Below are 21,357 nucleotides of genomic sequence, written 5' to 3' on the forward strand. Positions count from 1 at the left end.
TGCAGCAAGAAAGCTCCGAAGGGCTTTTGTTCTACTGTTCAGCTCCCCTGGCAGTAGTACAGATCTGAGCTAGTTAAAAAGCACATCTCCGAGAGAAAGAATTCAGGTATTGAAGAACAGTATCTGCCACTGAGCTAAATTCTCTTAAAAAGTTTGAATCCAGTTGTATCTTCAAAACTAAGTACTACTATTAATCTGCTTTGATATGGGAGAGCTTCCTCTGCTCTAAGAAGTTTCAGCATCTCTGACTCAGTGTTCAGTGTGAAGAGTTGTATACAAAGAAGTGAACTACTGCCAGCAACAATACTGTTGTGTATTTTTGAGATGACATCCCTTCTAAGTGTGTGACTTCCCTAAGGAATTTAGCAGTTACTTAAATATAATTGCAGTTTCAGTGGAAGAAGAAAAAGAAGAGGGAGATACATTGCAACACAACGGGATATAACTGGAATGATTGCTGTAGATATTTATGGAAAGTGTGTTTAGAAATTATTCTGTCTAGCTTGCATCAGTGTTTTTTCTCACAAGAAGGGGTAATTAGCCCTGTGGAATGGAAAAAGTAGTTCTTTTTTAATAGTGAACCACATCCTAGCTGACTTTTTTCAAATTCTACCCAAATTTGGTTAGAACATGTGCATTCGCATTGTTCCAAGCTAAAGAGCTCAATCAACATTGTTCAGGTGGAATAACCTGGACCACTCATCATGGCTTTTTTGACTGTTTATTTTGGGGTTTAAATTAAATATTTAAGCTTTTTGTGTGCTTTGTATGTGTCAGTTGGAAAGAGAAATGGATGTAGACAAGAGAACAACATTACTGTGCAAATATCTTTTGTAGTACCAGTCACCACATCACAAATTACTTTTCAGTTCAATCCAGTTAGAGGTGGGAAAGGGGTTGTGGAAGGAACTGCAAGTACGACTGAACAGCAAAAGGTAGTGACCAAAGTAATAGTTTGTTGCACGTGAGGGGTTTTTTTTTTAGCATAGAAGGTTGGGTTTTTTTAAAAATTTCTTAGACAGTAACCTGTTCCTTTTTTTTTTTGTTTCAGCATTAAAGCTGGACGTCTCCTCTCGCACATTCCCTATCAGCTTTACACCAAGCAGTCAAGTGTTCAAAAAGGTCTCAACTTTAACAGCATATGCAAACCTGAAGATGCCATGCCAGGTCCAAGCAATATAGCTAAAGATCTCAACAGGGTGTAAGTGTTTTAGATCCTGCAATGCAGATGCTCATCATTCACCCATGATGGGTTTGCATTTATAACTATATAGCATTTTTAAAGTTCATTTCAGCTTTATGAGGGAAGCTCTGAGGCACTGAAATTTAAAAGTAAGCTGTAGCTATATAGTTGAGGGCAGAGCTACAGTTACCTTGACTTCAAGCCTTGTCTCTAGTCTGTGGACTACAGTTTGCATGATAATATCACCTAGGTGTCCTAGGATATAATATATCTGTATGGAGGCAACAGGCATACATTAAAGGATTATGTCTAGTGACACTGAAAAGTAGGTTTTTATTGCAAAAATAAAAAACTGGTATCATTTGACTACTTTTGCTAAAGGTGCCTAGGAATGAATATAAATGTATACTAGTTGTTAAGCTCTTTCTTTAGTGTCATTAAAAAAAAAAAAAGTCACAGCATACATTACATATGCTAACAGCAAGGTTTAAGTCACGCTTGAGAGAGAAGATGGATTAAAAAATGAAATTACAATATAAAAAAAAAGTGTCCTAAAAGGCCTAAGACCTTGAGAAAGAAACTAGAACAGAAAGCACCGGTGGAACTTTTTAACTGGCAGAGGAGTTGGAATTTGGAAAGAAACATTCCACTTGAACTCTTCTCTGGATTTCTTTTTCTTTTCGTAAAAAGGTTCCTGCACCTTTTTCAGAAGTACATGTTTGTTCTTTAGAGGCAAGAATCATAACATTATAGAATGTTTTAGGTTGGAAAAGATACCTGGATGTCATCTGGTTCAATGCTACTGCTCAAACTGGGCCAAGGATACTGTACAAGATACTGTATTTTCTGATTTGTACTGAGTTCTTCCACAGTCAGCTGATTTATTTAAAATCCAGTTATGCATAATGCTGAGGAGACTCTACTACATGAGTGGGATTTGTTTACATTTAGGAAAAATAAAATCAGTCCCACAAAATAAATACCCTGAGCAGTATTTCATACCAGTATTTTAAACCATGAGTGGTACAATCACCATCACCTCTTATTATTGCATTGTTAAAGTTTTTTTCTATGACGAGAATATTCAGACTTCTGAAATTATCAGTTTAGTCTGAAAAACATGAGTTTAAAATCCTACCCTATCCACTGATGCTGAGTATATGCCACTGAATATACTATTTTCAACCATGCAACTCCTCAAAAATAATGTGTTTAATATAATTTATGTTTCTGATAATCTTAACCAAATTGTTGTCACAAGTAATCGGATTTCTGGTTTAACTACCATACAAGATAGCTAACTATTTCCCACCTCTTTTTGTGTATTTAAATTGCTAGCTTTGGGAGTTGGGAGTGATAGTTGGGTTTGTTGGGTTTTTTCAGCAGATCAAGAGTTTGTACAACTCTTGAAAGCTTTGGTTTTAATACCCAGAGTTAATTTTTTGAGTGAAAGCTTTGTCTTTACACTGTCAGAGTAAATGTAAATTTTCAGTGCACTTGTGGCAGAATACTTTGGTTTATATGCTTAAAAGTTGGAAAGTAGTTTGTTTGTTTTTTATCAAAAGCTAAGAACATATTTGATTTTTTTCATTGAGGAAAAAACGTAAAAAATGCCTTAGTCTTAGGTGGTATCTCTGTACGAGCCATTCACGTAAGAACTGGACTCCATGATCCTTGTGGATACCTTCCAACTGAGAATATTCTGTGATTCTGTGAAAATAATTCTCTAAAAAAGAGTTTTTTGTGTATACCTTTCTTCTTGTTTGTTTGTAACTAGATAAGGAAAATCACATCTTTTGATAAAAATACAACTCCTTCTGATGGTTTGCATATTCCTGCAGCATTCATGCTGTGCATGGTAGTACAGTTCTGTTAACACATAAATAATTATTGCAGTCCAGTTGGAGACCTCTTGCCAAATTAAAGGCCTTGTCAGCAGCTTTTCTAATGTGAACATGGTCACTCTCATGTAAACTCCTGGTAGTGCTGTTAATAATAGATGAAATCTGCAAAATCTTTGATATGGCTATACAGTATTTTGTGCCATTGAGAGGATGTGGCTCAAAGTTTGAGATAATTGTCTTTGGAATGTAAAAAATACTTAAGTATATACCGAGAATGATTAGGAACATAAATACTTAGCACTTGAAATGACTTGTAAATGTGCCTTTATTTATAAAAGATACAGTATTTAATCATTGTATCTGTTTCAGAAATCATATTAAAAAGTGCGAAATGGAAAATGAGATCACACCCAATGGAATAAGTAGCTGGAATGAAGAAGAGGAAGAAGAAAGTGACGATTTTGGATTTACAGAACTGGAGGAGATTCTTCCCATACGGAAACAAAATGGGATTCAGTCTCATAAAGACAGCACTGCCATTTTTAACGGACACACACACACTTCTACCAGTGCCTTAAAGACACAGGATTGCTTGGTGCCCTCCGGCAACGGTGTTGCAAGCAGGTTCTCTCCAGGCCCTGTGCAGGAGGAGGGGAAGACTGAAAAAGGCATGGTTGACTTTAGAGACTGCACAATGCAGCAGTTGCAGCAAAGCAACAAAAATACAGACTTTTCGTGGAGTCCACACAGGACTATGAGTAACTCATCCTCATCTTCATTTTTGCACAGTAATACTAAAATAAATGGTGCTCACCACTCCACTGTTCAGGGGCCTTCAAGCACAAAAAGCACTTCTGTACCTGCTCCTAGCAAGGCAGCTTCCTTACCTGTGTCCAAACCTTCAGATTGTAGTTTTATTTCTGATTTTTATTCACGTTCAAGACTGCATCATATATCAACGTGGAAGTGTGAATTGACAGAGTTTGTCAACAGCCTGCAGAGAAAAAACAGCGGTGTCTTTCCAGGAAGGGAAAAATTAAAAAAATGGAAAGCAGGCAGGTCTGCACTTAAAACTGACACAGGTAGATACTTGTTTAAGGAGGTTTATGTTGAGAAGATGCCTTATATCTTTGTACATTAAATGTCTAAATGAGACTACATAGGTTAGTATTCAATATTCATATTACAGTCAGACTATCTGGAAAAACTTGCTGACTTGGATGCAGTGAAAACTAACTGATCCAACTGCTTTTGGCTTTGTTTGGGTTTTTTTAACTTAAAATGTGACTTAATGTGATACTCTGGTCTATATTGAATTCTTTCTCATAGAAATACTATTCCTGACTTTACCAAATATGTGGATTGATCAAGGGGAAAAAATACTAATATATATCTATCTATATCTAAACATACACGAGTCTGTAGTTGGTGTGTGAAAATCTGTAGGGAAAAAACAGAAGAAAAAATATTATTGTTCAGCATGAAAATTTAAAAGATGAGTAACATTTGGAAGTGAGTTAAAATTAAAAATTTTTTGATAGTAAGAGTTTTATATAGCTCTGTGTCTGTTTAAATGGGTAGTGGTGTCATATGAGACTTCTGAACCTGCCTTGAAGAGAATTGTTTTATGTTATTGCATCAAGGGCCGAAGTGAAAAAACTTGTGTAATTCATAAGAGGCAAAGTGTTACAAATATAGATAAAGTATTTTGCATCTTAAGAATCCCTTGTTTACAGTCTTACTCAATTAAAAGGTTAGCTGTCTACCATTAAAGAGATTCCAACTCTTGTACTGTAAAAATATTCGCTTGTAATCATACGAATATATTGACGATAAATTGCCACATCTAAAAGAATTGTTAGATAATCAATTAACTGATTCTGTGTTTGTGCTAAGACACCCCAGTTCTCAAGCATGTTACCTTATAAACTACCTAGATGTATATTTTTAATCAAAATATGGTATTAGGTAATATATTTTTATTTTCTCTTTGATTTGGCCTAGATGATTGAAATAGTTAATGCCTGTATTTCAGTTGACAAGTTGCAGCTTCTTAACCTGATTACTTTATTTGTAAATACACCCATTATCAGATAGTCCTTATTTTTCAAAGAATGAGTTCAAATTGTACATTATTTAAAACAGGAAAGCATTTTTCTGATTACTCAGTAATTAACTCACATGTTAAGCGAACAGTCACTTGATGTATTGAAGTCTTTTTCACTGTTGCACTTTATGCATTGTTCAGATTAAGATTTTTTTGTTAGCTATTGCCTTCTCTAATAAGTCAGCAACATAGACATGCAGACTTGCAACTTCTAGGAAGTATTTGTAGTGCTTCAGGCGTGTAAGGTTTTCAGTCTGGAGGTATCTCGCTCATCTTTGCTGAATGTTCATGTGAGTATAGGTACAGCACCAAATGCATGGGAGGTTTTCAACTTATTTTGGTGTGTTTCATGAAGAATAACAGTAGCTCTTAGTGCAACTAAACTTTATTTTTATCTTTTCAAAAATTCTTTTGATTGATGAACAAAAAGGAGTAAAATTCTCTCTTCCAGATTCAGTGTTAACATGGCGAAATTAAGATCCAGTGCCCACAACATGTGTTAACCTCCTTGGACTGGGGGAACTTGTTAGGTAGAAGGTGTTAATTATAACAAAATAAAATAGAAACTCTTAAGTTTAATGCATTGTTTAGGTTGTTTGTGAACTGTTTATGTTTACCTTTCTCAGAGTAAATACCTTCTTGGTGAGAGGAAACAAAAATACTTATGATTTAGAGGTGGTAAAAACTTGTAATAGTCCTTGATGACTACTGTGAGTAGTAACAAAGTGTATAAATTAGGGTTCAAGCTTTCTATTGGTATATCTTCATACTAGGTAATGTGTCTGTTGCGAGCTCAGCCAAGCCACAGAGCTGTATAATGCACGTGGATATGGATTGCTTCTTTGTGTCTGTGGCTATCCGAAATAGACCAGATCTCAAAGGTCAGTACTTAATTCTGTGTGTCACAGTTTACTCAGTTGAGCCTTTAAAAAACCAAACTTGTACACTTACAAAATTAGCTTTGCATATTAATAATTTTTCTTACGTCTTTGATAGTCAGACTATGCAACTTTCATATCTGCTTATTGTTTCTGTCCCGTTTACTTTCTGACAATCCAAAAACCAAGTGGAGAGAGAATTGGAACTCTCCTTGCTATCTCCTTTCAGTATCTAAAGTAAGAAGAGAGAAGTAAAATCTGTAGTAACTATTCTCTGTGATATTGCACGTATCTTATTGAGTCTTGTATTTACCATATTAGAAATCAGAGATCAAATTTGAGTTGTACCAAAAATGGGATTTGGTCACTCTCTGTTTTTAAAAAAAAAAAAAAAAAAAAGATGTCCTAATAATTTTCCTGAAGTGGTTTAGGAAGCTTTGTTTAACTAGGAAAGTGGAAAGGTAAAGGCTGAGAATTAATTGTCTCTTTACCTGATGCATATTTTTCAAGGAAAATTTGCTTCTCCTTCCCTTTCCTGTCTTACATGTGAAGTGTTATAAGACCTGAAGCTGAACAATTCAGAAGGCGTTTAGAAGCCTGAATTGTATGATCATCCTTAGGACATAGGAGAGTTAGTGGAGCACCTTAGCAAGTTTTGGTGGGTTTGTTTATTACAAATTTACCATTCAGAAATGGAGATCCTAGTTGTTCGGTGCAAACACTGGATTTCAGTGATGCACAAGTCTGAAGACTCGATGCGGTGGTGACCATCTCACACCCAACTGTCACAGACCTTGGGAAAAAGAGTAAGCTGTACATATGATTCCTCTGCTCTCTTCTGTCCAAAGGCAGGAAAAAGATACTCCTGCTACATTTGGAACTTTAAAACCTTATTTCCTGCCAAGTTTCAAATTCCATTACTGGAATATAAAGAACGTAGGACTTTTCTGCAAATACTTTTTCTGTTCCACAGAAGTCTGCCAGAACTTCCAGTGCGTAAATTAGCTTCCATTAAAAACACCATGGAGGTGTTGATACTACAGAAAAGTCAAAAGTTTTCTAAAGATTTGATTTTGTACAGTTAAACAAGTGGAACAGAGTGTTTTGGTATTCTTCTGGTTTACTTAGCTAATAAACATGTTGAAGTTTTTAAAATCAGTACGATATTTGCTGTATCTAACTAGTGAATCATTAGGTTGTTGGTGAAGTTTCACAGCTTCCATTTGTACTTGTTACTAGAGGCAGACTCTTACAGCTGTATTTTCACTCCTGGAAAACTTTTCTTTTTTACACGTGACTGCAATTAAGACATCAGATTTGTTGTCACAATTCCAAGTCACTTTCATACCTGTTTCTTCTTTAATGCTGTAGGAGCATATAAGCTTGAAAGAAACTATAAAAAATAAATTAAAAGGCTTTATGATCTTATCCTAGTTGTGCTGTTATTAAAATGTAAGCTATTATAGATGTTGACTTTTAAGTATATGCATTTTTTTTCCATAGGAAAGCCAGTAGCTGTCACTAGCAACAGAGGTGCAGGAAAAGCACCACTGCGCCCTGGTGCAAACCCCCAGCTTGAACAGCAATATTACCAGAATAAGCTATTGAATGGCAAAGCAGGTACAGATAAGTCTGTCTGTCTGTATGTTTTTAACTGCTGTTATAAAAGACTTTTTCCTTAAAAACTATTAATAAAGTGCACCATGGATACATTTGGGGGATTTCAGAAAAGAAATACCTTTGGACAGCATGGTGCACTGTGGCCTCAGGAATAGCACAGTGCCATGACTTCTTGTTAGTTAGCTTTGCTCAGTATGGGTAAATTATTTTAGGGTAATTTTAGGTTTTACTCACTTCCATTGAGGTTAAGATGAATGTTAAGTAGTTATTTAAAATAAGAAATAAATACAGATTGTCCAGGATCACTTTTTTTCTCAGAAAGTTAGTTATAGAGAAGAATGTACAAAATAAATTTTAAAAATCTACTACAGTTTTTTTACTGTGAAATTAGAAACAACAGCATATGGCCAGTGAGAAATTGATTGAAGTTGGCTTTTGAGTTGCATGTGTAGAATATCTGTGTACAATGAGTTAATTTGGGTGGTCCTTAGAGCATTTTAGGTTTTTGGAAAGTCTGTGCAACTTCCGTGAGTTCTGTTTGTTCGGTACTTTGTTTCCTGAAAACCAGGGCATCTACTGTAGTTTGAGAATTCCATACTTGCCTGCAGTAATTTAGAAATGTGTTACTTTTTGTGTCCTCAAGTAGTAGTGTACTAATGTAAACAAACCATAGTTTTATTAACAAGTTTTATTATTATACTGCCTGAACTGTATTTAGTATGAGAAAGTATATTGCTAAACATTGGCAACTTCAGTGGCCAACAACATTCTGTTTAATCATCTTGAAGCTTAGTTTTTAACACGAGGTTGGTAGAAGTGTGTATACAAGGGGCAGCTGCTATTTAATTTCAGTTAAGATTTGGATGCTGAGTTTCTCCTTTGTATATGCAGTTTTTACCAACCTTGTCATAACAAATATTGTTGTTATAAAGTTTACACCTCAGTGAGTTATTTTGGTGATACAAGAGGGGGGAAAAGGCAGGTTGTTCTTCCATGGTTGATCATGAAACATTAGTATTTTGGAAATTTCCAGTTTGGATTGGGGTTTTTTTAAGGCATTTGGAAGCAACATATTACTGGAAGTGATGCCATTTTCTTTGTGGTTTTGCTGTAGTTTAAGAACACTTCAAAACTGAGGTAGAATATATCTATGTGGAACCCATTGACCTTTAAGTTTTTAAGGACTTTTCAGTATGCACCAGGCAGAAATAGCTGTGGTTTTTAGAGTTGGATTTTCTGTAGTATAGCTTGTGTATGAAGTATTCATTGGTGGTTCAGTTTTATACAGTGACTACCTAACTTTTATTAGGATCTTACACTGGATAAGGGTGTGACTTAATACAATCAAGTGATGTTTGGAGAGTGAGGTGGTGAAATTACAGAAGTTCAGCTGATACTAGGATGTTCTTTATGATTCACAAATTCAGTAGTATCTCTTCTACTGTATGTGTTGCTTAAGGTTACACAGAGTTCAACCTCACTGTGTAACAAGCTCAGTTTCTTACTGTGGCAGCTTTTTCTGGATATCCACACATTCATTTCTTTAACTTCAGCATCCAATCTCACTGGCTTGCACACAGGCAGGCAGCTAGCTCTTTCTTTCTTGATACTTAGGCTGATTGTGCAGCCTGTTGTTTTGGTGAAAGGATTTTTTCCTACCACTCTTTTTATAGTCTCTATTTCATTAGCTGCAGTCCATAATATTTTTTAGTCTCTTTGTTAATTTTTATCTCCATGTGCAATGGTTTTATCAACAGAAAAACCCCAACCTGTTGTTTCTGCTTGCATTCTCATAAGTACATGGCTTGTCTTCCTTTTGGGGCAAAGAAATTACAGTTAGTTGTGGTCTTAGATGAAAAGGTGGAATTGCTGATTAGGCTTCTCAAACACCACTGACCCTTCACAGCATATGTTTAACTGTGCCATGCCAGAGGGATACACGGTCCAGTAGGCACATGTATTGCATGGAAAAATGCTTTTTCTAAAATATCAAAAATACAAATGCTAAATTAGGCCATTAAACATACACAATGGGAACGTGTTATAAAATGAGATGAAAAGATAGTTGGGAGCAACAGAACATGAGCACATTTTTACATCCATGCTTCAACATGGAACCCACTGGTTTTTTGTGCTTCATATTTTCCAGGTATTCTCTGATTTTGCTTTCTCCAGGTCTTGCTTATTTGAAAAAAGGTTCCAAATTAAAAACCAAGTAAAAAGACAGAAACAAAGCACTTCACCCCCTCAAAAAATACACAACCAAAAGAAACCAAACAAAAAACCCCAAATCCTTATGAATCACTTTTGACCAAATACTGAATTCTGCTGCTTCAGCTACTTTTTTTTTTTTTATTTATTTGTAAATTACTTCTTTAGTGATACTGATACTTTGGCTTTGATCTGCATTGCAAGAGAAATATCTAGTGCCAATAGAATCTTGACTCTTTTATGAAATACTTTCTTTTTCTTGTATTAATTCATCCAAAAATGCATAACTTTTAAATTTAAAAGCTTGCTGTCATTCTCACCCTAAGTCGCCAAATTGGAGATAGGCTTTCGGGGTAGTAGAAATTACTTCTCTACTTACGTGCCATCTTTAACATTCATGTTCTAAAGAAAAAAGATTAACATATGTTGATCAGGATTCATAGTTTGGGGTCTCTTTTCCATGGCCAGGATGCCCAAGATGTGAATGTTTTCTAGGCTTCCTTTCCCTCAACCCTAGTATCTCCCTTTTCCTTCTAAAGAGCAGCAGATTTAAACCATCATATTAGTCACAGATTTATTCTCAGCGATTTCTTTTTCACAGACTTGGGTCCTGGCCTCTGATTTCTCCATCCGTTGCTCCACATTCACCATGTGCCTGTCTAGTTTCCCAGCTTTTGATGAGAGGTTCTCTACCTTGCCTTCTATTGAGGACAATGTGTTCTGCATTGCCCTGAATTTCACATGAAGTGACTCCATCAGCTCATGGGGGGATCTGCTCTGCTGCGATGTGGAAAAAGTCGACGAACCCAGTGAAGATAGACAAGATGACAGCAACATCTCAGGCCAGGGCACAGGAAGGCATGGACTAAAGAAGTTGTTCTTGTCATTCTTATCTTTATTTGGGGCATAATTTTGCTCTAATTTTCAGTTGCAGACATCTTAGGTAACTTATTGAGCTCATCATACATTAAAATATTTAAGACATAAAAAGGTGCAGAAATTTAGCAGAAATTCTGAATAAAAGCAGTTTTTCACATGAATCAGGCTCTACCCCAGCTATCTCCACTCACTCATTACACCACTTTCTCTGGTTTAATAGCTACTCGTATGTGCACGTAGCACCATGTTTCCTTCAGTCAGCTTGTCAGTGTGTGAGTTGTTAGTCCTGTGGAATACAGTTTGGCATGGTGGCACTCTGAAGAACAAAGTCCCCATTTACTATATTACAAGGGTGTGTGGTATTCAATGGACTACGGTAATGAAAAAGAACTGCATAGTGGATTTCATTTTAAATAAATAGAAGTATTTTTTCTGTATGATACCTCGTTGTTTTGATTCTAATGGGAGTTTGGGAGAGCATAATAGTTTTTGCATCTATTAATTTTTTTAAAGCTGATCTGTATTTAGAGTATAACAAGTATATCGAGGTTTACATACTGTGAAAACCCAGATAGAAATAAATGCAAAATCCTTTACTTGTTCCCATTATTCAGTGTCGTGGAATTCTGTCTAGTACCTAGTACCTAGTGGGCCTGGAGATTCTTTAAAATTTATATAAGAACAGGCAGTAAAGTTTTACAGAATTAGGGTCGGTCTGTCTCATTTAAAGTCTGGGGTTGCAGTATTTATAATTGTGTCATTTCAATCTGAGATAAATTTATGGTGATATTTGAAAGAAGTTGACATATCCTAATAAGAGAATTATTAGTAAGTAAAAGCAGAAGTTCTTTTAATTAATATCTCCATAAGAGTGTTAAAGGAAATATAAGTTTCTAGCCAGTGTTTTTGCATTTAACCTAGTTAGCATTCTGGTTATTTCACTTCTTAAAAATCACTTTTGGTATTTAGACTATTAGAAAAATAATTTTAAGTATGATAAAAAGTGGATTTTTATTCTGTGTGCAATTTCAGTGTTCTGGTGATAGGTGTGCTTTTTGTAAAAAGGAACATAACTAAGTCTTCTTGTTTAGCCAAGCAGTTGGTAAATTTTTTAGTGTCTTGTATTTGTTTACAGGTTATGGTTGTAGCAGTTAGTCACAGGTGTTTGATTATTTTTATAGTCACTAAAGCTAATCATTCTTACTTTACAGTATGATGTATGTAGTCACCAACAAGCTGCTATCTAGTAATTTGGGGGAAAATAGAAATGGAATTTTCTATTGATATTCTTTTTAGTAGTATGTACAGACCTATCCGCAGAGAGACATTACGGGGGAAGGGGTCTTGGTTTTTTTCTGGTCCATGATATGAATCAATATAGAATTGAGAACCTCTTCATAAATAGGTAACAGTATAGAAATTGTAAAATAAAATGCATAGTTTTTATTTTCTTTACATTCATTCTGTTGAATTCTTGGGAAAAATAACGTAAAGATAAATTTTATTTTCCCAGCAGAAATTAAAGTACCTGATAAGTTGGACTCATCAGTCTGGGAGCATCCGGATTCCGCACATTTAAATGGAGCTGACTTTGATCTCACTGTTCTGTCCATGGCTGAAATAGCTTCCTGTAGTTATGAAGCCAGGTAGGTAAAAGTTACCCAGTAGTTTGCTTGAAAAGTCTCATACAGATAGGCATAAGATGTCCAAAAATAGCAGTTGTTAGTTTCTTTAAATTTATCTAGAGAGGAAGTTTTATGTGTTCGACGTTGTAGTTAGAATTAGTAGTTAGGTGGTTAGAATTTAACAGAAAGTCTTCCCTATGGATGATGCTTCTTTTTACATGCTGCTCAATAGCTCTCAACCTACATGTTACTTGAAATAAAGCCCATTAAAGAAAACCTTATGCTTTTCACTGTGATGCTGTTGATTTCATAATGTTATCTCCATGTCTTTATATCAAAATTGCATTATTTTATAGAATTAATGACACATACGGAAGGTTTTACTTAAAATAAGACAGAAAGTGTGACTACTAAACTTAAAAGCATTCCTTGCAGAGACTATGCTGAGCATCTCCAATAACATAAATCTTTAGAGTATGAAACAACTTTTATAAATACAAGCACAGTGTTAGAAATACAGTCTTTTTCTCTGATGGAAATAATACTCCAGAAATTATTTCTTCATTGGAACCTTTCTTGAGCTTGCTAGGATAGGCAGGCTTCTATTTATATCTCAAAAAGTTAAAGTTTATTTATTAACAGGAGCCTAATTATGTAAGCTTGCACCTTGGAATATAAGATCCAGCTACCTTAGTCACTGTAGCATATGTGTGGTTTTAATTTGAGGCAGAAGATAGCAAGGAGTGCTTTTTGGTGTCTTTGTCCTCAGCATTTGCCTAAAGGCAGGTTGTTCATGCTCCATGGCTGAATATTACACAGCTGATTCAAATGCTCTGTTTGCAGTTATTTTATTACCTATTAAGTTGCTAGCAGTTAGGCTGAGTTCCATTTCCCATCTTTTGGGGAAAAGACAAATAATTAATTTGAAAATATTCCCTATTAATTTGTGGAAAAGTTTTCGCTATGTTTACTTGAGGTTTTTTTATTATTTAATTTCAGACAAGTTGGCATAAAGAATGGAATGTTTTTTGGCCAAGCAAAAAAGCTGTGTCCAAATCTTCAAGCGGTTTCATATGATTTTGATGCGTACAAAGAAGTTGCACGAACAGTATATGAAATATTAGCAAGGTAACTTGCTGTTTGTTTATGTGATCTTTCATGGTAGGATTATCAAGCCTATTTTCTTTGCCATTGCTGAATGCTGTTGTTCAATTTATATTTTCATCTCCATGTTACTCTTCAGCTTCAATAAACCTATTCCTATTTGAGGTCTTCCTTTGTAGTAATTTTTACTTTGAGCACCATGCTTCTGAGCATTCTTTTATCTTGACGTCAAATCCTGTAAACAATCAACATCTGACTTCCAAAAAGTTAAATTTTTTACTGATTACACCACGAGAAGCAGATCCCCTGCTTTGTTGTGAGATCCTTTAAAGAGGTGTTTTTTGAGTAACTTAAGAACAGGTTCTTGGAGTAACATCTATTAGAAGCTATTTTCTGGTTTAAAATGCACTTGAACAAAAACTAAAAATTTGTTATTGTCAATGAAAAATAAATATTCAACTTTTCTAGCTGTTCCTTTAAAATCATGATGCATGTCAAAATTAGTCCTACGTTAATAACATTACTATAGTTTACTGGTTTAGTGTTTTTAATGTCTAAGTAATGTGTGATACAAAATAAGCGGGGAAATGCCACCACAAAGGGAAGACTTTATTTGCTACATATTTGTTTTAACAGATGGTGAGCTGTTGCTGGTGTTTCACCTCCTTTACTTTGTGTTGATAGCTATACTCATAACATCGAAGCAGTCAGTTGTGATGAAGCACTAGTAGATATCACTGAAATCCTTACAGAGACCAGATTGACTCCTGATGAATTTGCAAATGCTATCCGCACCGAAATCAGAGACCAAACTAAATGCACAGCTTCTGTTGGGATGGGTAAGTAACTTCATTTCTGTTTACAAGCAGTGACTGCTTTTGTTAATGTATCAAAGCTGTGTAAGTTTACTAGAACTCTTAAGTGTTTTTGGAAGATGTTGCCATTTACATTAAATTAGTGTGAATAAAAATGCAAGAAAATCTTCATAAGTGGAAAGTTTTAAGCAAAAATGTATAAAATCGCTATCATGTCTCCTTTGTTATCTAAACAGTATGCTAAAATTCCATCTGTATGATATTCTTGCATTTATTTTTATGAAATGTGACTGTATTTTTCCAGCAAATAGAAAAATGAGCACAAATTGTGTTCCTGATGGACATAGCAGCAAGAGTTCATAAGGTGACGTGATTTCGCATAATTATTAGAAGGTATTGAAAGCAAGGATCTGTGTGATTTGTAGTAGGTATTGTATATGAAATCACACATCTGAAAAGACTTTCGTGATTTGTTTTCACTTGGCTCCTTCCTTTCTCTTTTGTTTTTGTCCCTAATTAATACTAGAGTTGAGTATGTGTAAATACCTATACTGAGTGCTTGTAAGTGTATGTAATCCACTTGTGGAAAATCATGACTGTAAGCAGAATTCTTCCTTTACTGACTTTGCAATTGCAGCTACCACTATAGTTTCACTGCTGAATAACACATACTGCTAGCTTATACTTTGGAAGTAGACACTGCAAATATATAGATGAATATATTTCATTAAATTCTTTGTTAAAGTTAAAGAATTTGACTATACTTTCTGCATTTTTTCTTGAGTATTGGACTGCAGCATTCTACTAGAAAATCAACAGAAGTTACCACAGATGTGGTTTATTTTGTTTTTACAGGTTCCAATATTCTGCTGGCCAGAATGGCAACTCGTAAAGCAAAACCAGATGGACACTATCACTTAAAACCTGAAGAAGTGGATGATTTTATCAGAGGACAACTTGTTACCAGCCTTCCAGGTACTCCTGACTTTTAGAGGACATTTTGCCTCCTGATATTAAACCAATTTCAGCTACGAATCTGCTTTCTGGATCAAACAAGTTTAGATGCTATTGCACATTTATGATCCAAAATGTGATAAACAGTAAAGATATACAAAATACAACTGTATGAACACAGGCTTTTTTGTGTATTTTTATTGTTCAGGAATATAAAGTTGTAACATAAAGTGTTTCCTGGCCTCTGTAGCTCTGTGTTGTTACTCAGTGCACATATGCAGTGTAATGGGACACAGGAATGGTGCACAGAGTGCTGAGTAAGCACTCATTTATGCTTTTAGTGATCAGCTGACCTCAGCCTGCATGTATACACACATATATTTAGTATTAAATGTTCAAAGTAGTATTTTTACCTATTTAGGAAAAAAAGAAAGAAGGGCAGTAAAAAATAGGCAGCAGTAGACAATGAAATGGAAGAGTGGTAGGAACAACATCCATAGACAGATGCAGGTTTACCAGAAATTCTCTTAATGTAACCCTTTCCATGGCCTAACACAATTTACAGCACAGTATCATTTCTTCTCTTTGGCATAACTTACAGAAGGTATTTCTTCTCCAGAATGATTTAAAGCTTTCAGAATTCACTTGTAGGTTCATAGTAAAAACTTTTTAGTGTTTGTATCAATAATGCCACCTAGACAGAGAAACAGATTATCAAAAATAGAATCTGATTACCTGAGATTTCTAATTTTTGCTGACTTTGGTAGTGTGAATACATAGGACTACTATTTTCTGGAAGTAACAGGCCACCTCTCCAAACCCAGAAATATACTTCAGTTTATCACACTTACATATGTGCTGTTGCCATGGATACCTACAATTTCCAGTGCTTGGTAATTCAAAGCACAAGTAATACAGGTATGCTATCACTTCTACTTGAAATATTATTTTTCTACCCAGGAAGCAGTGGAACAGTGGTCAAAATATTTGTTGGCTTTCTTTTAGATTAAATCAGTTGTACATGATGGAAAACATATTACATGTTGGACACTCTCTTTGGACTGAGTGTTGTGAGGATTCAGAGCTATATAACCTGTAACAGGCAGTACCTTGTCAAGACAGTTTGCAAGTAGGAGTTGTTCACATTTTACCCAGAAATAAAGAGACTTGCTGCAGTATGACATCCAAAACTAAAATATGAAACAGATTAAAGAAATAAATGTGAAGACAGCAAAAGTTTCCATTCAAACCATGTTTTATGGAGCTGAATTTATTTTGTATGGTATATATTTATTTGTTAATCTGACACAACCTAGTGTAGATTTAAAAAGAAAAAATTTATTTTTTCAAAACTCAACTAGTTCTGAATTGCATAGGGTTAACAGAACTAACTGCTTTGTTGTTAGGAGTTGGCAGGACAATGGAATCTAAGCTGGCTTCTTTGGGAATTAAAACCTGTGGAGATCTGCAGTGTGCTTCGATGTCAAAACTACAAAAAGAATTTGGTCCAAAAACAGGGCAAATGCTCTACAGATTTTGTCGTGGTTTGGATGATCGACCTGTTCGTACAGAAAAAGAAAGAAAATCTGTTTCAGCAGAAATCAACTATGGAATAAGGTTTACACAGGTAAATTCTAAATTGCTTCTTTTCTGCAGTGACTTCTTTCAGCTGTAGAAGAGTCTTCTCATATTCTGATTATTTTCACTTACACTTTGATCTGTTAGAGCACCATCTTAGCCACGAAATAGAAATGAGGAAAATGAAGAAGTAGGAGACCAAACGATAAAATGGGAGGAGAGACTGCAAAAGTATTGGACTGAAAAGAAGCTTGCACAAAATTAGCTGGCTATTCTGCATTCGTTATACAAGTCTGGTACAGAAAAAGAGAACTGCAGTAGGTTTGTCAGCACCTAGCATTCTCTTTCATTTAAATGCTGATTATTTGAAGATACCAATGGCTGAAACAATCACCAGCTGCTCCAGTACAGCATTTTTATTAGACTTCTTACAAGTATTGTCGGGGTGGGGGGAGTGTTGTTGACAAAATTGTGTTTAAAAAGTAACTCAGCTTTTTGTTGAGAACTTGAGTATTTATAGGAATTATAGATAAAAGTCAACAGGTTTGGAGAGACTTCATGATGTTGTGTAGTCCAGCCTTTTGCTCAAAGCAGGGGAAGCTATGAAATCAGAGCAGTTGCTCAGGACTTTATCCAGTCTGGCGTTGGAAATCTCCGAGAATGAAGACTGAACAACTTCCCTGAGCAACATGTTCCACTGCTTGACTTTCCTTGTGGAGAAAAAGATTTTCCTTATAAGCCCTACACTCTTCATCTTCTAGGTTTGTGCTAAAAGTTAGACTTGGAATTCTGTGTTGGGGTTTCTAAATACAATTTTTAAAAACTTATTTCCAAAAGGACTTACTGTACATGTATTTCAGCATTAGGATAGGAATCTGCCATCTCACCTAACTTCAGCGACCTACAATGTAAACAAAACACTTGAAGTTAAATAAGACCATTGCCAGTGAATCAGGTTGCTCTTTTCAATTTACACAGTCTGGATTGTATTAACCCTTAATGATTTACCTTTAATATTTGAAAATTATTAATTACCTAAACCTGTTGTTTTTTCTCTTCAGCCTAAGGAAGCAGAAGCTTTCCTTCTCAGCCTCTCCGAAGAAATCCAACGTAGGCTTGAAGCTGCTGGTATGAAGGGTAAACGATTGACCCTTAAAATTATGGTCAGAAAGGCTGGAGCACCAGTGGAGCCTGCAAAATATGGAGGTCATGGAATCTGTGATAATATTGCCAGGTAACTACTAGGCATGAACACACTTCTGCAGGATGTTGGGCACCAAAATTTAGAGGAAGAAAGGACAGAAATTTCAAAGTTCTTGATACCTATGTCTGTGTATCAAACTTGCAGTGAAATAAGAAGTAGTATCAAAAGTCCTATTTGTTTGGGTTGTACATATGTGGTGTTTTGGTCATCAGTAATACATATGTACATATATATATTGTTGGTGTACCTTTCCACAGGTACTGAGTATAGTACTGAGCTGGAGGTTTTCTTGTAGTGCTTGTAGAAGACATATTTACATCCTGCACTACAGCACACACACAACAGCATTTTTATTTCTTCCAGTGACCAGCCAAGTTGAAAGGTTCTGCTGCTGCATACTGCTTTCTCTCCTTGAACTGTGTGACGTTGGGTACTTTCCCCAGAGAGGCTTTCTGCTATTCCTTGATAGGTTGTTGGTCACATGCTGGTTGTGACAGCTGGAGTCAGTTCTCAAAGAAAATTGCACTTTGTACTTGTCAAGAAGGATGTCTGACAGTTCAGTAGTTGTCCAGCTCTAGACATGGGTGCTGGGACAGTATTTGCAGAATGATTTGCTGCAGAAGACTGAGAGGCCACTTAGGATTCTGAAGACTGGAACTGGCATCCGACACCTTGAACTGCAGTCATCTGTCTTAGTACAAACCAGTTTGTTAGAGTTGAATCTTGTCTTTCTTCTTGTTTTACCAGTAAGTCTGCAGAGAAGTTTTTGGTCCTAGAAAAGACAAGATTCAAAGTGGAGCTTAGGAAGTTGAATCTCAAAATCTCAAGGTCAAGGACTGTGCCCCTTATTTCAGCTGTTCAGGCAGGCAACCTGTTCATGTCTCTTGACCTTCACACTTAGATCTTTTCACGTAGTTGTAAGTTCCTTATCAGAAGTGCCTTTGTTTTTTTTCTTGTGGATCCTTATCCCTGTGATAAGGTCTCTCCTACTTTGTCTCCCCTTAGCACTGTTGATCTTGTTGAGATGCTCCCTGTAATGGCTGCCCGTCTGTGGGGAAGTGGGATAAGCCAGTTACTCTGCCTGGGTAGTCAGTTGATAGGCTACCGTCAAAGGAGTAGGAGCTTCAGCTTCCACAAGCAGTGCTGTTATTCTTACCCATTTTTTATTTCTGATTGATCTTTGTTTTTTATTGATAAACTGGATGATGTTATCGTTATGCTATTTGATGGTATAGGTATTGTATTCCTGTCTTTGTTAGAGCATTTCTGTTCAGTCCAGTGAAAAGCTTTTTAGCAGCAGTAGAGTAAACGAGAGGTTGGTTCCAAGCAAATGGATTACAATCTCAGAGTGGTGTTCCCTCAAGTGTCCGGGTTTTCTCTTTGGTTTAAAATTTGCTTTGTAGCTATAGCTCATGACCCATTTCTTGCTCCTTCACCTCACAGGTGAATGAGTTGCTATGTTTTCTTATCCTACAGGTCAAGATTCCCTAGAATAATAGTCATAGTACTACAAAGGATTCAGACTTGCAGACACACTTAAAATGAAAAAAAAATTCAGCTTCTGAGGCATTAATGGTATTTTTACCGCATCTTTGAAATCAAGTCCTGATAGTACAGCATAGACCTTTTTAAAATATTCTTCTGGAATGTTGCGTGCCTTTAGACTCACACTGATATTGATCCCCTTTTTCTTAAAAATATTATCATCTAAGGCTTAGGGGGATCTTCATCTTGCTCTCAGTAGGAAGCATTTTCATTTTCATATTGGCAGAACTAGACCTTTCTGGAGATTACTTGCTTTTCATTGTGGTTTCTAACAGATTAAAAAATAGAGTAACACCATCAGAATGGCACCTTATATCCATAAAGCTCACCCCATCAGAGTTAAAACTGCATGGGTTACCTCAGTGAGAAGTTTTACATCACTCACATATATTTGATTAGCCACTTGAAATTCTGTCCTTACCTGTCTCGAACAACCAAGCACTTCTGCTGCCCTGCTAAGTTCTCAGGTGGCAATTTGTAAAACTTAACAACCAGGTCATTTTGTGACACTTGATTTACCATTAATCTGAGTTCTTTATTGTTTGTAATCCACATGCATGTGCCTTTATCTGCATCTCCCTCTGAGTTCCTTCTGAAACTCTTGCTGTAGATGTTTGAAGATTGACAGCTGAAATAATACTGAACAAACTCAAGCTTGAGTGAAGGATAGAAATTCATGAGTGCATTTCTGTGTGAAAGGTTTTTTTCTGGCTTCACTAGGTAGCACGTGTATAAATATATACTTTTTTTGACAGTTTAACGTGTGGACTGCACACTGAGAATGTTCAATTAGTAAGTAACTTGCTTTTTTTTCTGTAGACCAGAAAGGAACCTCAGAACAAAAAACAGTGTTCAGTTTCTGTATGCCAAGATATTATGATCTATCTTTCTTGGAGGTCCTCTCTGGAATAAGTACATAATTGTTCTTCTCTTTAAGATTGTGAAACAGTTTCTTTTTTAACCATGTTTGTTTATTCTTTTTAGGACTGTGACTCTAGACCATGCAACAGACAGTGCAAAAGTAATTGGGAAAGAAACTCTAAATATGTTTCACACAATGAAGCTGAACATTTCAGATATGCGAGGGGTGAGTTAATGGAAAAACTGAAATTTATTCTCTTTATGAACCTTCTTTGTTGTCTTTCATAAATTTTCAGTTCCCCAGGGTAGATGATAACCAAACTTAAGCAGAAGTGTAGATAATACAAAGCTTATGTAGGCTACACAATCATGCTATGTTTGCTATATTTACCTTTGAAAAACATGGTTAAAAAGTCATAGATGTAAAAAAAAAAATTTTACTGGGGTATGAATTGATCCACAACTTGAAACAGCCTAAGGTAGCAAAGTTAGACTGTATCTTCTACAGTTCGATTAGCACATGTAAATTTTATTTTGCCATAGAATTTTCTGTGAACTTTTGCAGAGCTATTAGTTAAGTAACTAATATAAATACTGCTTGTAATACCAATCAGAGATATAGATAGAGGAGATTTTGTTCTAGACTGCAGGTCTTAGAGCAAGAAAAGTTACCAGCCCGTAGTGTGGCCTTTGTTTGCGGGTGATTTGCTGGTTCTTTTAATTCGTAATTTATTTTAGAACAGTCTTGCTTATCTCAGTGGTTTTGTCATAGCAATGTGAACACATGATAAGTCTATTTTGGCATCAACCATTTGTTAAAATGGAGCACAGAGTATTTATTGGTCATCTGGATATAGAAGTAGGGTTTCGACTCACAGTGTTGCCTTACAAAGTCAGCCCCCTGGCTTGGAGGTGAGGAAATATTTATTTTCCTGTCCCTGTCTTTTTC

At 35.7% G+C, this 21,357-nt stretch overlaps 1 protein-coding gene across 6 annotated transcripts in view; it reads left to right on the forward strand.

Moving 5' to 3' along the window:
- Positions 1–21,357, forward strand: part of REV1 (REV1, DNA directed polymerase) — a 71,664-nt gene that overhangs the window by 22,769 nt on the left and 27,538 nt on the right. For 4 of the 6 annotated variants that reach the window (XM_027641828.1, XM_027641799.1, XM_027641818.1 and 1 more), the window contains exons 5-15: positions 1,052–1,201; positions 3,397–4,109; positions 5,908–6,015; positions 7,516–7,632; positions 12,236–12,368; positions 13,347–13,475; positions 14,136–14,290; positions 15,122–15,241; positions 16,627–16,847; positions 17,860–18,032; positions 20,532–20,634. In XM_027641828.1, the coding sequence (XP_027497629.1) occupies positions 1,052–1,201; positions 3,397–4,109; positions 5,908–6,015; positions 7,516–7,632; positions 12,236–12,368; positions 13,347–13,475; positions 14,136–14,290; positions 15,122–15,241; positions 16,627–16,847; positions 17,860–18,032; positions 20,532–20,634 (2,122 nt within the window). The remainder of the gene's footprint in view (positions 1–1,051; positions 1,202–3,396; positions 4,110–5,907; positions 6,016–7,515; positions 7,633–12,235; positions 12,369–13,346; positions 13,476–14,135; positions 14,291–15,121; positions 15,242–16,626; positions 16,848–17,859; positions 18,033–20,531; positions 20,635–21,357) is intronic. The other 2 variants (XM_027641809.1, XM_027641846.1) reach the window with 1 other exon arrangement.

The sequence above is a fragment of the Corapipo altera genome, unplaced genomic scaffold, assembly GCF_003945725.1.
Source record: "Corapipo altera isolate COAL_440 unplaced genomic scaffold, ASM394572v1 0, whole genome shotgun sequence".
Classification (NCBI taxonomy): Eukaryota; Metazoa; Chordata; class Aves; order Passeriformes; family Pipridae; genus Corapipo; species Corapipo altera.